The following is a 14,783-nucleotide window of genomic DNA, read 5'->3' as shown; positions in this document are numbered from 1 at the left end:
AGACGGTTCTGGTGAAGTCACTTAAGTCCTGATTTAAGTCCTGAGTACCTGACTGTCCTTGGGGCAGTGGAATTCGCATTAAAATACAGATAACTCAAGGGCAAACTACAACATTTCCCCCTTTTTGTCCAGTTAAAAGGTCTTTTCACTTATATATAAATTGAATACAATTATTACCATTCTACAATTTTTAAAACATAAGACACACTCAACACCAAGTCCATCAATTTTGCCCATTACCTAACGCACCTTGTCACCTATCCTAAAAGACTATAATTTTATACAGATCGTACGCCATCTGAAAGACCACCCTTTCAAATTTACTATCTTTCTTCAAACAGCTTGGGTTGTTTATGAGACTAACAGGCTTCAAACACGTCAGAAATCTTTGAATGACCAAATAACTACACACATAGGAAATCTAACTCGGCTTCCAGAACTGAGAGGTTGTAGAGAACACTCTCCACTAGCACAGTCCCCTGTTAGCAACATGTGAGGGAAGTCTTCAGCCTTCTGGCCCAAAATCAACTGACAGACTCTTGAAATGCAGATTTTGAAGGGCTGATCACCCTATCTTGGCAGAGTTTATCAGTCAACTATTCTGCATAATTTGTCCTTTTCTGGACAGTATTAGTCTGCAGATGAAACAGGCAGCTTTGTCAAGTGGCTGCTTAGCCACAAAGTATTGCCTCACCTGGAGGTCGAGATGTTCACATTCTTCATTAAATCTGCCAAAGGGGATCTGATAGGAGCAGATATGTCTCAACAAAAGATAAATAACTTTAAATCTCAAATTTTGTGGATTTCTGACGTTTTTGGAAACCATATATCTATAGAAGACAATCTCGACTGTTGTCTTTATATCTTAATATTATCTTGAAAGTACTCTCACAAAGTCAGAGTCATGAATTTGCTATTTGGCCCTTAATTCACATGTGTAGTAATCAACTCAGAAGTTTGTAATAACATCAATAGAAGGACTGGCTCTGAACCTTGTACTTTTAAACTTTTTTGACAAATAAATTCTACACCAAAGCAAAGATATGATTTTAGCTTAGTTACCAAATGAGATTATGACTATACAACTCAGACAATTCCTCCCTGTTAAATTACAACCAACTTTAAATTCCTCATAATAACAACTTTGGAATAACCTCTTTCATCCCCCTAAAAGTCCAGGGATTTGGGACGACGACTCCTCCATAACTTCTTCAAGATGTACATGGGTGTTGAGATATCCTTGGGGGTAGGTGGTAGGGGGTAGGAAGAATGAAGCAAATGCTGTAGCTGATGTGTCCTGACTGAACCCAGCTGAAAGCTCTTGAGACCAGGAATCCAAGTAGGCACACTCTGTAAAATACAACTCTCAAGACAAAAGTTTAGAATCGAAATACTTTTTGTTTGATTCTCCTGAATCAATTTTTTTAGGCAGTCTACCTCTATCAAATCTCATCAGTATGACTCCGAGGTTTCCAGAGCCTAATCATACTTTTTAAAAACACAAAGACAAAACCTTAGTCTGTAACCAGAAAAGCTTGTATCTTGCACTCTCTCCCAGAGTAATAATATAACCAAAAAACTCAGTCACACCCATTATGAAGATTAAACAATTTTAAAAAGGAAGTAAGCTAAACAATGAGCCTGATAGGCTTTTGTACTCTGTGATATCAAGAAATCAACCCAAAATTCCTGTGGAGCCCATGTTAAGAGAATCTGAGCTTCCTGTTGTGGTAAATATCAAAAGTAACCACAAACCCTTGCTAGCATCAACAAGCCATGTGGTCTTTAGTGGGGTAATTCATAAAACAAACTAAACACCTATCAATTCTAATACCAATTAGCAACTTATCAAACCAGGACTTTAGCTCAAAATATATCCATCTGTTAAGCTCTCTACCCGGAGCCACAGATTTTTATTTAACCTTAATAACTTCTACAATATATGTCTGCATTCACTCCGCCTGGTGTTATAAACATTCATCATAACTCTCTACTTGGAGTTAGTGACTAATTTTTCCCTAAGTTCTGAACCATGGGTGAAAATCCCCACCTGATTTAGGTAATCTCTTCCTCTCTTCTTTCTAAAAACAAACTTAATCACCTTTTAATAATACCTGTCATTAAGGAGTTGCATGTCTAACTAGGATTTCAACCCAAAATTCCCGTGGAGCCCATGTTAGAAGGAATATGAGTATCCCAGAAAGACTTTCTAAACAACTTTCTTTTTTTTTTTTTGGTTCTTTTTTTCGGAGCTGGGGACCGAACCCAGGGCCTTGCGCTTCCTAGGTAAGCGCTCTACCACTGAGCTAAATCCCCAGCCCCCTAAACAACTTTCTTTAAAAAGCAGCTTTTAATCTCTAACTCTCTGATCTGCCATTACTTATACAGCAGGGGACCTACAGCCTGCCAGCCCAGGCTACTTCCCTGTTTCTTTGTTAAATTTCCCGTGCTTGAGCTATCACATGACTTAACATGGTGCTGGCCTCCTCTTAGAAAATAAAAACTTTCTCTCAACTCTTAGGATTACTAGTGGATTCTTGCCCGTCACATTGGTTTGCCATCTGTTGTTGTAAAAATATAAAAAATAAAAAAAGTATGGTTGTCTTTTACCTCTTTAGGTCTGGCACTGCGGTGCCCCAAGATATCTGCTAGATATCTTGGTGGAAACACATCCCAACTTCCCTGGCAGCCCAGAGCCTCCTGCCACCGCGCACTTTCCTACACTCAAACTGTCACATAAAAAACACACAACACAATAACCTTTGGCCTAGTTGATAAGATATAATTGCCCACCTAAACATACAAAGCCCAGTACCATCCATCCCTTAAGAACATTAATAACAACCTGTAAATACACAGAGCGGTGACAATCCTAACATCACCTGCCATGGCTTCTCTCCCTCTCCTTCCTCTAAAATTTTTAATTATATTTTTATATTGTGTGTGTGCGCGTGTGTGTGCATACACACACATAAATTTGTATGCCATGGCATATATATGAAGGTCAGAGGACAACTTAGAGAAGTTGGGTCTCTTCCTTCTGTGTGGGTCCCATAGATCAAACTCAGGTTGTCAGATTTGGTTGCAAGCATCTTTACCAGCTGAGCCATCTCACTGGCCTGGTGCCTAGGTGAGATTTGATGCCTCCCCTTCCCCCCTTTATGTTTTGGTCCTAGAGGATACTCTATAAATTTTTCCCCTAATAAGAGGATTTTAAAAGGCATTATAAATTAGAAGAAAAAGCCCAAAATATAATTATCAGTGTATTTTAAAATGTATTGTTTAGCAAATATGTTGAATTTTTAAATGTTCATTTACTTCCAAATGTATTTTACTAAGCCATGTGTGTGGTGGTGGTTCATGTCTTTAATCCCTGCAGTTGGGAGGCACAGACAGGCAGATTTCTTGAGTTCAAAGCCAGGGTGGTCTACAGAGTGAGTTATAGGATAGCAAAGGCTATACAGAGAAAAACCTTGTCTTGAAAAACTAAATCTAACCTAAACTAAAATGAAATAGTAAAAATTTTGCCAAGTCAATTTGCTTTTATGGAAATGAAATTTTATTATAGTATAGATCAAAGTGTTGAAAAAATGTTAAGGTGGGATTTTTTCCTGTTAGTGTTTTTGTGCAATATAGAAAAACACAATGTGACTTGTGTTGTCTTTTTGGTGAATTACTTGCTTTTTGCATAATATAGCTTTCCCTAAACTAATTTTTATAGATCTTTGACTTCTCATACATGTATGTAAATATATAAATACATAAAAACTTTAATGTGCTGTTTATTTTTTTAGATTTAAGCTTAGATGTTTGTAAAAATTTTGTTTTAATATAATTTGATTCATTTTTCTTTTTCATTGCTGCTTCTGAGTTTTAAGATTCGTTTGATCATTTTTCTGTTTTTTGTATAGTTTTGGTCTAATTATTTTAATACTTAAATGTGTTTATCTGGAGCTTACTTGAATAAATTTTTTTAGTGATTTTGATACGAATGCAGTACAAATTAGCTGGGTAAGTTGATTGCTTTTGAATTTGTATTTTCCCTATTAATGAAATTTGGAATGCTCTTGTTTCTACCTAAGGTTTTGGATGTTAAATGCTACATTTAGATGGCAAATGCTACACATTATATTGTTTTATGGTTCATATTATAAATTTGTGTCTTGTATTATTTCTATGTTATATTGTATTAATGAATGGTGTGAGAACTTCTAGCACTTTTTTTTTTTTTTTTGGAAGGGGTAATCAGAAAGCCACAAATTGAGCTGAAAGACGGAGTGTTTACAGTGTGACTGATATGAACCCTACCATGTGAAATAACTTCTATTTTGGGATATGCTATTTAAATAAAATAGGAGTTTACTTCCCATTCATGAACCTATTTTTATTCTTTGAACATTAACTGCTTTATAGTGGTTATCAGTTGGTGTTATGTTGACTTAAAATATACTTTAGGAGATGACATTCTTTTTTTTTTTATTTTTCCCTCCCTTTGACAGAGATCTATTAGATCTTTTGCCAATGATGATCGCCATGTTATGGTGAAACATTCAACAATCTATCCTTCTCCAGAGGAACTTGAAGCTGTGCAAAATATGGTGTCTACTGTTGAATGTGCTCTTAAACATGTCTCAGATTGGCTGGACGAAACAAACAAAGGCACAAAACCTGAGGGGGAGACAGAAGTAAAGAAAGATGACGCTGTGGAAAACTATTCCAAGTGAGTGTTGAAGCTTTTGTCCAGCTTTGTCCAGAAGAGCTTATGGACCCTCTGGATTGAGTTGGTGGTGTGCTTGCTGTTTTTGAATCTTATATGTGACATAACCAAGGTAGTAAATGTTTCATGATTTTTTTGTTTGTGTGTGTTTGTTCTTTGTTTTTTTTTTCTGAGTTAAATTTATAGGAAAACAGGAGTAATGAGTAGCATCAAAAAAAGAAGATAATCCTTTTCATGACCTTTTGATAATATTCTAATAGTTGAGAATTATATCATTTGCTGTGTTGGTTCACAGTGTCTTAATTCTAAAATAAACAGTAATGTTTTTTATTTTAAGGAAGTCATAAAAATACTTCTAGCTAGGCATGGTAGCATATGTCTTTAGTCCTAGCAGGAGGCAGAAGCAAGTGGATCTCTGAGTTTAAGGACAGCCTCCTCTATATAATTTCAGGTCAGACAAGAGAGCCCCTGTCTCAAAACAAAAAATATTGTTTCTATTAGACATTTGGTATCGTGTATAGGAAGAGTACAGGAAAATGTACTTGCAGCATTAACAGTATTTACCTTGTAAATTCACAGTACATATCAGCATCTATGTAGCATATTGGTAATATACATTTTGTGTATTTGTTCTAATAAGGAAACCAGAGCTAACAGTTGCAAGACAAGTGTTGTGAGGTAGTAATAGTAGTTATACATAAATGAAACCACAGTGCTGCCTGCAATCAGATCATGAGATTTTTATGTCTTGCCAGTTTGGAGGTACTGTTTTGAGCACTGTTACTGTGATTAGAGTAACTCTATACCTACTTTGGAAAATGAAGTTTATTTTAGTGGTTATACTGTATTTATAGGTTTAAAAACATTGCATTAGCTATGACTTATGTAAGTGGAAAATAGGTTCCAGAATTTCCTTCCAGCTTTCAGTTCTGTCTACATATTATTGTGTTAAGTAGACAAGGAACAATAAGAGAGGATTGATGAATGAATGGTCTATACAGAAAGATAGTGCAGTCTTCCCCTTCACTTTCAAGACAAGCAATCTTCAGCAAGTGAGCGTCTTGTTGACGAGCATGGCGAGTGACTGTGGGCTCTTGTAAGTACTCAGTTTTTTTCAACTGTGATGGTTTAAATTAGTAATTGTTTAATTTGGAGCTCATGCTAATTAATAATATTTTTCAGTGGTTGTTGTAGTGTATACTTGGATCTCTCTGTATATATTATAGTTTCTGTTTAAGTTATTAATGGTTTCCAGATTGAAATTGTAGTATTTATGTTGCTTTTTCTAAATTTTGAAAAATTTTGGTTGTATATATACACATATATACAACATGCCCTTCCCTACTCTTTATTATTTTTGATTATATATTTCTTAGAAGTTTATACCTTTGGCATCATCTGATGTTTTTTCTTCTTTTGCAAGGTTGTCTGTAATTTTTCTTACATGGTTGAACTCAAGGAGTACGGACTAGATCTGTTTTTTCTCTCTGTAAACCAGGGGCCAACGTGTCTTTCAGGTTTATAGCTATGTTCCATAGATAACATGTATTTAGGCTCCTGGTCTATCCTAAGTGCTCCAAAGAGCATAAATATATGAGACTAGGCACTTTTGCACAGCTCCTGTCTTATAGACTGACTCTGAAATCAAATCAATGGCAATAGGTGTCCCACTTTATATCACTGGGAATATTGCTACTGTTTTAAGTAATTATATTAGTTTGCTTGTTTTCCAGTAGCTGTTATATTCAAATTCACTATTTAATTTCCGCACTTTTAAATTTGAACTTAGTTTTCCTGCTCAATCATGCTGTCATTTACGTGTAAATGATAAGATCAAACACACCATGATTATAATTGAGAATTTTAATGAGTGAACTAACAATAGCTACTTATATTTATTGTATGCCTACTGCTATTCCATGTTATTTTTTGTATTAGATTCAATAAATCAAGTAGTCTGTTATTGCTTACATTTTTCTTATTAAATTTTCATCATTTCAAATTTGCTCATGAAGAGAGTTAACTCAGAGTCATTAGTGAATTTTAGCTTGAAGATTACTGAGAGGAGGAGGGAGGGGAAGGGGGGAGGGAGAGAGAGAAAGAAAGAGAGAGAAAGGGAGAGAAAGAATATGAATGAATATGGAATGTGTGTATGTTGGCAAAAGTAGTCTCTGCACCTTGTACCCTCAGGTTCCCGTTCTCTCTTCTCTAAACTGCGAGTGGACTTGAACATGTTAGTTGTTTACCATTGAGCTAAACTTTATTTAACTAACTATACCTCAGTTTCATTTAGGTAAATTAAAGTACAGAGCAGGGAGAGATAAAGTGCTGCTGTTTCTAGTAATCAGAAAAAGCTTTACGAGCCTGGTGTGGTGGGGCAGGCCTTTAATCTCAGCAGTTGGGAGGCAGAGGCAGGAAGATCTCTTGAGTTTAAGGTGTAGATAGCCAGTTCAGTTCAGTTAGGGCTATACCAAGAAACTTTGTCCTAAAGAAAAGAAAAATAAATAGCTTTATTAAGGAGGTAGAATTTTGATGGCTCAGAGGATCTGCTGGGTAACATTGAGGGCAAAAGCAGAGGTATAGATGTGAAATAAATATAGGTACTGTTTAAGAAACAGCAATTATCTACTGAGGTTTTAATGTACATTGTACCCTGCCAAAGTTCAAAGTTCATTGCTTACATTAAATTATATCAGAACAGCTATATGAGAAATAGATTAGTCTTGTCTTATGGATGGGGACACAGGCTCAAAGAAGTCAAGTATTTATAATGTTGAATGTCCAAATGTTCATGGGGACATGACAGGAAAATATGTGGAGTGCCATCCAAAATTGCGGTTTTTAGGAGATTATGCAGTATTCTATATATATAGTAGATTAAAGGTGGTAGAGGTAAGGCTGGTAAGGAAGGATTTATTGAAATGATGTATTGAGAACTTGAACGGAGTAGTTTGAAGGCAAAGTTTGAGGATGATTATGGAGAAGGGACTATACACATTAGGGAGCCAGAGAGGATAAGGCAATAGAATAAGAAATAATGTATGATGACTGATGGGTTCTAATGTTTGCCTGTATTCTTGGGTCACTTATCTCTATGTCCACTTGCACTGTCTTTATAGGCTTAAGGTTTATTGAATCTTCAAGATGGTTCAGGCTCTGAATGGCAACTTATTTATAACTTTCTGTCTTCCTTGTACCACCATATTTTTTTTTTCAATTTACCTTACTTTGAATTAACTGCTTCTAAACCATACTCCCTTCTCCCATCTAGCCATCTCCCATCTAGCTATTCAGCCAACTAACATATTTTTAAAAAATAAACTTATTTAGAATGTGTGTTGAGGTAGTGGTGGGGGCTGTGGGAGTATGATGTATATATGTACATGCATGAATACATGGTGTGTAGACTTCACATATTGGGACCAGAGTCTGATGGGGTATCATGTGTTCTCTCTGGCGCAATCACCAGGGAATGGTTCCATATCTGTTTCCCCAGTATTGGCATTACAGGCATGGACTGCTGTATTCAGCTTTTTTTTTTTTTTTTTTTTTTTTTTTTTTGGGATTAGCTTTCAGGTCATCATGTTTTGTATGGCAAATACTTTTTCCTCACTGAGCCATTTCCATTAGTCTTTCTTTTTTTCAAAATTACTGAAATTTAAAAAGTACAGTTTGAAAAAATGTTTGTGGGGTTTCAATATTCTTGGGATATGTAAGTAATAGAGATTACATAATGAATTAAAATACCCGTAGTGTGTAATAATGATCTGTGTTCAGTCATTATGAAAAATTAAACATGTAGGCCTTAAATCTGTTTTAACTTGTAAATATTTGGATGTTTGGGTGTATATAATAGTTTATCCATTTATGTAGGAAGTCAAGCAATGATTAATTGTAGCTTGGGAAGTATGTTATAGAAGTAATAATATAAGTTTTTATTTGTAGGGATCAAGGTGGCCGGACATTGTGTGGTGTAATGAGGATTGGCTTGGTTGCAAAAGGCTTGCTGATTAAAGATGACATGGACCTGGAGCTGGTCTTAATGTGTAAAGACAAACCCACAGAAACTCTGCTAAATACAGTGAAAGATAACCTTCCTATTCAAATTCAGGTAAGAATAGTTTAACTGTATTTGAGAATTTGTAAAGAGATAAGAAACAGTTACCTTGGTGACTGTTAACAAGAATTGGTAAGTCAGGGATACATTTCAAAAAAGAATTTGGTCTGAGGGATCCATATTTCTGGTGACTTATACTCAGGATGTATTTACCAAAATAAGGCCATTAACATATAGTCTTAAACCTTTCGGGTGTGTCTTGGTGAGATTCTGTATCTCCTCACTTCTAGACTATGTATGTCTCTTATACAACTTTTGGAAGAGTTGGTAAATATGACAAAGTTGAAAGATCAAAAACAGTCCAAAAACCAGTAGATAATTTTTTAATGATACTTTAAAAAATTGAAGATTTGGTTAAAGTTTTTAGTTTATTAATTAATTTTTTTGTGTGTTTGCAGATGTGAGGCCAGAGGATAACTTGTGGGGCCAGTTCTCTCCTTTTCTCTTTATGTGGGTTCTGGGGTCTGAACCCCATGAGAAGTTAGCATGCCAAACACTTTGACCTTTTGAACCTTCTTGCAAGTCATAGTTAATTTAAAGTCACTAATCTGCTAAGTTTATGGGAAGTCACTATTCCTGTTTAGTTTCCAAAATAATTTCACATTGAGTTGAGTTTAAAAAGTTTTAATGCTGCCATGCTCTTGGGCTCTGGTTACTCTAAATATAAACTTGCTAACCTGTCTTAGAGATGTGTGCACCACTGATTAGGAAGCTGACATTGTCTTTCATTTCAGTTATGTGTTACTTGTGATTAATTGGATTATAGTTTCTTGGTCATTTTTCATTCTGTGATGTTTTAGTTAGGGTTTTCATTGCTGTAAAGAGATACCATGACCAAGACAATTCTTATAAAGAACAGCATTTAATTGGGGCAAGCTTACAGGTTCAGAGGTTCAGTTCATTATTGTCAGTGTGGGAAGCATGGCAGCATCCAGCCAGGCAAGGCTGCTGGTGAAGGAGCTGAGTTCTACATCTTGTTCTGAAGGGAACCAGGAGAAGATTAACATCCCCAGGAGGCTAAGAGGAAGCTCTCTTTGTCACTGTTTCTCCAACAAAGCCACACCTACTCCTAGAGGGCCATACCTCTTAATAGCGCCACTCCCTGGGCCTGGCATATTCAAATCATCACAGACTGTCCATGCTTGCTTTCTGCTTTCTTTATTCTTGAAATATGATGTATTTTAAAATTTTTATTTTATGTATATGAGTGTTTGCCTGTGTGTATTAGAGGCAAGAAGAAGGCATTGGATCCTCTGGAACTGGAGTTAAAGATAGTTGTGAACTGACATGTGGATGCTGGGAACTGAACCTGGATGGCCTGGAAGAGTAGCTCCTAACCACTGACCCATCTCTAGCCCTCCTTTGTTTCTTTCTAAATTTGTATTTCTTCTAAATGAGGCAGGTACCTTAAAAAAAAAAGTCAGTGGTTTTGGTTTTGAATAATTTAGGTGTGAATTTTTTTATTTTTAAGTTTTTTAAAAAATTTATGTATATGAGAGCTCTATCTTGATATATATTTGCCTGCCAGAAGAGGGTATTAGATCCCATTGCAGATGGTTATGAGCCAACAATGTGGTTGCTGGGAATTGAACTCAGGACCTCTGGAAGAGCAGTCAGTGCTCTTAACTTCTGAGCCATCTCTCTAGCCCTTTAAAGTTAAAAAATATAAAAAATCAGTGTATATTCATTGTATTGGGTCATTCTGATACATATTGACCATGTACTTTTATCCTATTCACCTATTTGTTTCCTTCTTTTGCTATTCTCTCTCTTCTCCTGGTCCCTTCTTAAATAGTCTGCCCTTTGGTTTCACATCTTCAAATCAAACAAATAACCCCTTCCTCAACTATTTATTTGCTTGCTGTGGAATGTAAAAGGCAACTTGCAAGACTTAGTTTCCCAAGGCTTGAATTCAGGTTTTCAGGCATGGCAGGAAGCATCTTTAGTCACTCAACTATCTAGCCTCCCTGCTGTTGTCCCACTTTTAATGTTTATTGTCTCATAAGAAAGGGGACATAGGAAAAAAGAAAGAAAGAAAGGAAGAAAGAAAGAAAAGGAAGGTAGAAAGGAAGAAAGAAAGAAGAAAGAGAGAAAGAAAGAAAGAAAGAAAGAAAGAAAGAAAGAAAGAGAAAGGAAGAAAGGAAGGAAGAAAGAAACGTTGTGGGTCTGGGGAGCTGGCTCAGTGGTTAAGAATAGTTGCCTCTTTGCAGAGGACCTAGGTTCAGTTTCCAGCACTCACAAGGTGACTGCACAACTATCTGTAACTCCAGTTCCAGGCTATCTGATGCCCTCTTTTGGCTTCCATGGGTAATGCATACATGTGGTAGACTTAGACACTCAGGTAAACCTTTCATACACACTAAGTAAAAATAAGTAAAACCTTAAAAAATGAAGCGCACGTATTATTTGTCTTTGTGAACCTGGCTTGCTTTGCCCTACATGATGCTCTCTGGTCCCATCCATGTCCTTGCAAATGATATAATTTAGTACTTGTTGAGTAATATTCTCTTATGTATTAGGGTGAGGTACTTACAATCTCTGACATGCGGAGTGCTGGGTTTAAAAATAAGTGCCACCACAACCACCCATCTGGCATCGTTTTCTGTGGCTTTGAAGATACAGCAGATTTGATAGTTTCTGTCTACATACTAGTGCTTTCTCTATGTAGGTTGAACTTGATTTCTTTCTCAAGTGAGAATCTTTATTTCTGTGCACCACAGTTTTAAAATGTTACTGTTGATCTAGTAAATCTTCAAGGGAAAATCCCAAGAGAGAGTATAGATTTTTGCAGACCAACTCAAATTTTAGGAACTTTGGGCTTTCCAGACTAGCAAAGACTAAAACGATATAAAATTCTGAGGTCTTTTTTTTAATCTCTAGAAGAGATGAAAGAGACTTGAACACTTAGGGCCAGTGGTGGATATTATGAGACATGTATTTCAATTTAAAATAGTCATTGTAATTTTCCAACAATGAATTTTCTGTATCTGGGTGAAGGTACATTTCACTGGAAAGTAGCCATTTAATTTTCCACTGATGTTAAGAATCAGTTATATACATATACACACATTTCCTTCTGTGTATATCAAAACACACATGCATTATTATAATATTTCAAGAAATAAATTTTAGTGTTCACATATTTCCTACTATACTAGTTTAGTGATGTGTGTGTGTGTGTGTGTGTGTGTGTGTGTGTGTGTGTGTGTGTGTAAAATAATAATTTCTAAAAGGACCTTTCCTACAGGTTAACACTTACTACATAGGAACAGTTCAGTTATTTGCTATCCTCATTGAGGTGGAAATGCACCTTTTTCTTTGTACTCTTTTTCCAGGTTGATTTTAGAACTTCTCCGAACAAAGGAGGCGGAGAATGACAAGTAGTCTTCGAAGTTAGTGATTGAAGTTAGTCAAGACCAAATTCATTATATTTATAACTTTGGATATATCTTATAATTGGAAATTTTAATTTTCCAATAGATATCTTTAAAAAACCTATTTATTTTCATTTTATGTGTATTAGTGTTTTGCCCACATTCATATCTGTTTGAAGATGTCAGATCCCCTAGAACTGGAGTTATAGAAACATGTGAGCAGCTAGCTATGTGGATGTTGGGAAGTGAGCCCTGGCCCTCTGGAAGAGCAGCCAGTGATTTAACAACTGAGCCATCTATCCAAGTTCAAGAGAGAGGGAGGGAGGGAGGGAGGGAGGGAGGGAGAGAGAGAGAGAGAGAGAGAGAGAGAGAGAGAATGTGTGTGTGTGTGTGTGTGTGTGTGTGTGTGTGTGTGTGTGTGTGTGAGCAAGCACTTTCATATGGAAATCAGAGGAGTTTGGTGTATTTTTCTTTCTCAAGAACTCTTTACCTTGTTTTTTGAGACAGAATCTTTCAGTGTGATCTGGGGCTCTCTAATTAGGATAGGTAGGCTGGCTGGCCATCAAGCCCCTGGGGATCCATCTGTCCCCATTTTCCCAGTTCAGGGATTCTAGGCACATGCCACTTGCCTGTTATTATTTGTATTATATTGTGTGTACCATATATGTGATGCCTGAGGAACTAGTAGAGGGTCTCAGGTACCCTGGAACTGAAGTTACTGATGGTTGTGTGCCACCCTATGTGCTGGGTGCTGAACCCTTGGCCTCTGCAAGAGCAGTAAGTACTGTTAACCCCTGAGCCAGGTCACCTATCTATTGTTTTATGTGAGTGCTGGGATCAAACTTGAGTCTACTTGCTTGTGTGATCAGCACTCTATAATAAACTCATCTCTCCATCCCTCTAGTAGATAACTTTAATGTTCTTTCCCCCATTGGCAGAATGAATGTGAATAGTTTTGTTGTTGTTTATTTTGCTTCTGGCTGTTTCATTCATGGTATATATTCTTTTCTTTCTTTGACTTTTGTTCAACATAAGTGTAATGAGTTTTCTTTCTTTCGATTTTTTTGAAGTATTTAGTATTAAAATGGTATTTTTAAAATAAATGACAGTTTTAATAGAGCATACTTTGTATTATTTTCTTCAGGCTATTTTATGTCAGTTAATTTAAAGCTTGATCATTAAGAAATGCCTTGTGCTCAGTGTGGTGGTGCACACCTTTAATTTGAGCACTCGAGAGGCAGAGGCTGGTGGATCTCTGTGTTCAAGGCTAACCTGGTCTATAAGGCAAGTTTCAGGACAGCCAGAGCTACACATAGAAATCTTTTCTTGAATCTGTGCTCCTCCTAACCCCCAAAAAAAGAAAAAGAAAAGAAAAAGGAAAAAAAAAAAACAAGGGAAGAAAAAAGAAAAACACTTTATTTGATTTATTTAATTATATACTTAATGTCTAATATTCAGTTTATGATTTTGGATATTTTATGAAAGTCCAAGGATTATATGTTTATTATCATTGTATTATTTAAACAGGCAGTGCAGCCAGGTGGTGGTGGCACAAGCTTTAATCCCTAGCACTTGGGAAGTAGAAGCAGGCAGGTCTCTGAATTTGAGGCCAACCCGGTCTACAGAGTAAATTTCAGGATAGCCAGGACTACACAGAGAAACCCTGTCTCAACAAATAAAAAAAAGGAGGAGGAAGAAGAGGAAGGAGGAGGAGAAGAAGGAAGAAGGGAGAAACTCTGCAATGTAAATCCCCTGTGGATGTTACTTGGCTTATTTCATAATGATAAGTCTCAATGGAAAGATTGCTGAGATTATTTTAATTATACAAGGCAACTGTTTATACTGATTCTTTCATGTGACTAAGCAGACATCTTTTTCATTCATACTTTTCTTTGTTTACATTAGAAATTTATATTGTCTGAATTCATAAGTCCTTTGGCAAGTAGTAGTTTAGATTGTTCTGCCAACAGCACTATTCTTTCAGAGAGCATTTCAGCTACTCATATTTATGTGATACTTTACTGTAATCATTTCAAGTATACTTACTTACACTTACTGTCACTTACACTTACACTGCTATTCACATTTTACATGGAAGCAAAATGGTTTTAAATATAATTGTCTGCATGGTTGACATTATGGTCCCTTTATGCGGGATTGAGAATGGGTTTGCTTAAGTTGAAAGAGAAGTTATCTCCAAAGTAAGGAACTAGTTACAATTGTGGGTCTTATATACTCAGTGATACTGATTGTTAATAGTCACTAAATTAGCTCAAGTATTTCCTTTTAGAAATTTTAATGTGATTGTTTTTGAAATCTTGGTGACTTTCAGAAACTAACAGAAGAGAAATACCAAGTGGAACAATGTATAAATGAAGCGTCCATTATAATTCGGAACACGAAAGAGCCAACACTGACTTTGAAGGTGATACTTACTTCCCCTCTAATTAGGGACGAATTGGAGAAGAAGGATGGAGGTACATGTGTGTATATATCTACACATACATACATATCTATGTTTCATTTTGTTCATGTAATGGTTTTTTTTCCAGTACTGTTTTAACTCTGCCTTGGG

The 14,783-nt window shown here is 36.1% G+C and overlaps 1 protein-coding gene across 11 annotated transcripts in view; it reads left to right on the top strand.

The window, feature by feature from the left end:
* The window catches only part of Strbp (spermatid perinuclear RNA binding protein), a 166,357-nt gene that overhangs the window by 55,351 nt on the left and 96,223 nt on the right, over window positions 1-14,783 (top strand). For all 11 annotated transcript variants that reach the window (XR_015683443.1, XR_015683444.1, XR_015683441.1 and 8 more), the window contains 3 exon segments: window positions 4,500-4,720; window positions 8,663-8,828; window positions 14,541-14,685. Coding sequence is in view for 7 of the 11 variants with exons in the window: in NM_001429554.1 (NP_001416483.1) it covers window positions 4,500-4,720; window positions 8,663-8,828; window positions 14,541-14,685 (532 nt within the window). In the remaining 4 variants the exon portion in view is untranslated.

This window comes from Rattus norvegicus, chromosome 3, assembly GCF_021556685.1.
Source record: "Rattus norvegicus strain SHRSP/BbbUtx chromosome 3, alternate assembly SHRSP_T2T, whole genome shotgun sequence".
Lineage (NCBI taxonomy): Eukaryota > Metazoa > Chordata > Mammalia > Rodentia > Muridae > Rattus > Rattus norvegicus.
The sequence above is the reverse complement of the archived record's forward strand: the minus strand, read 5'-3'. Positions and strand labels throughout refer to the sequence as shown.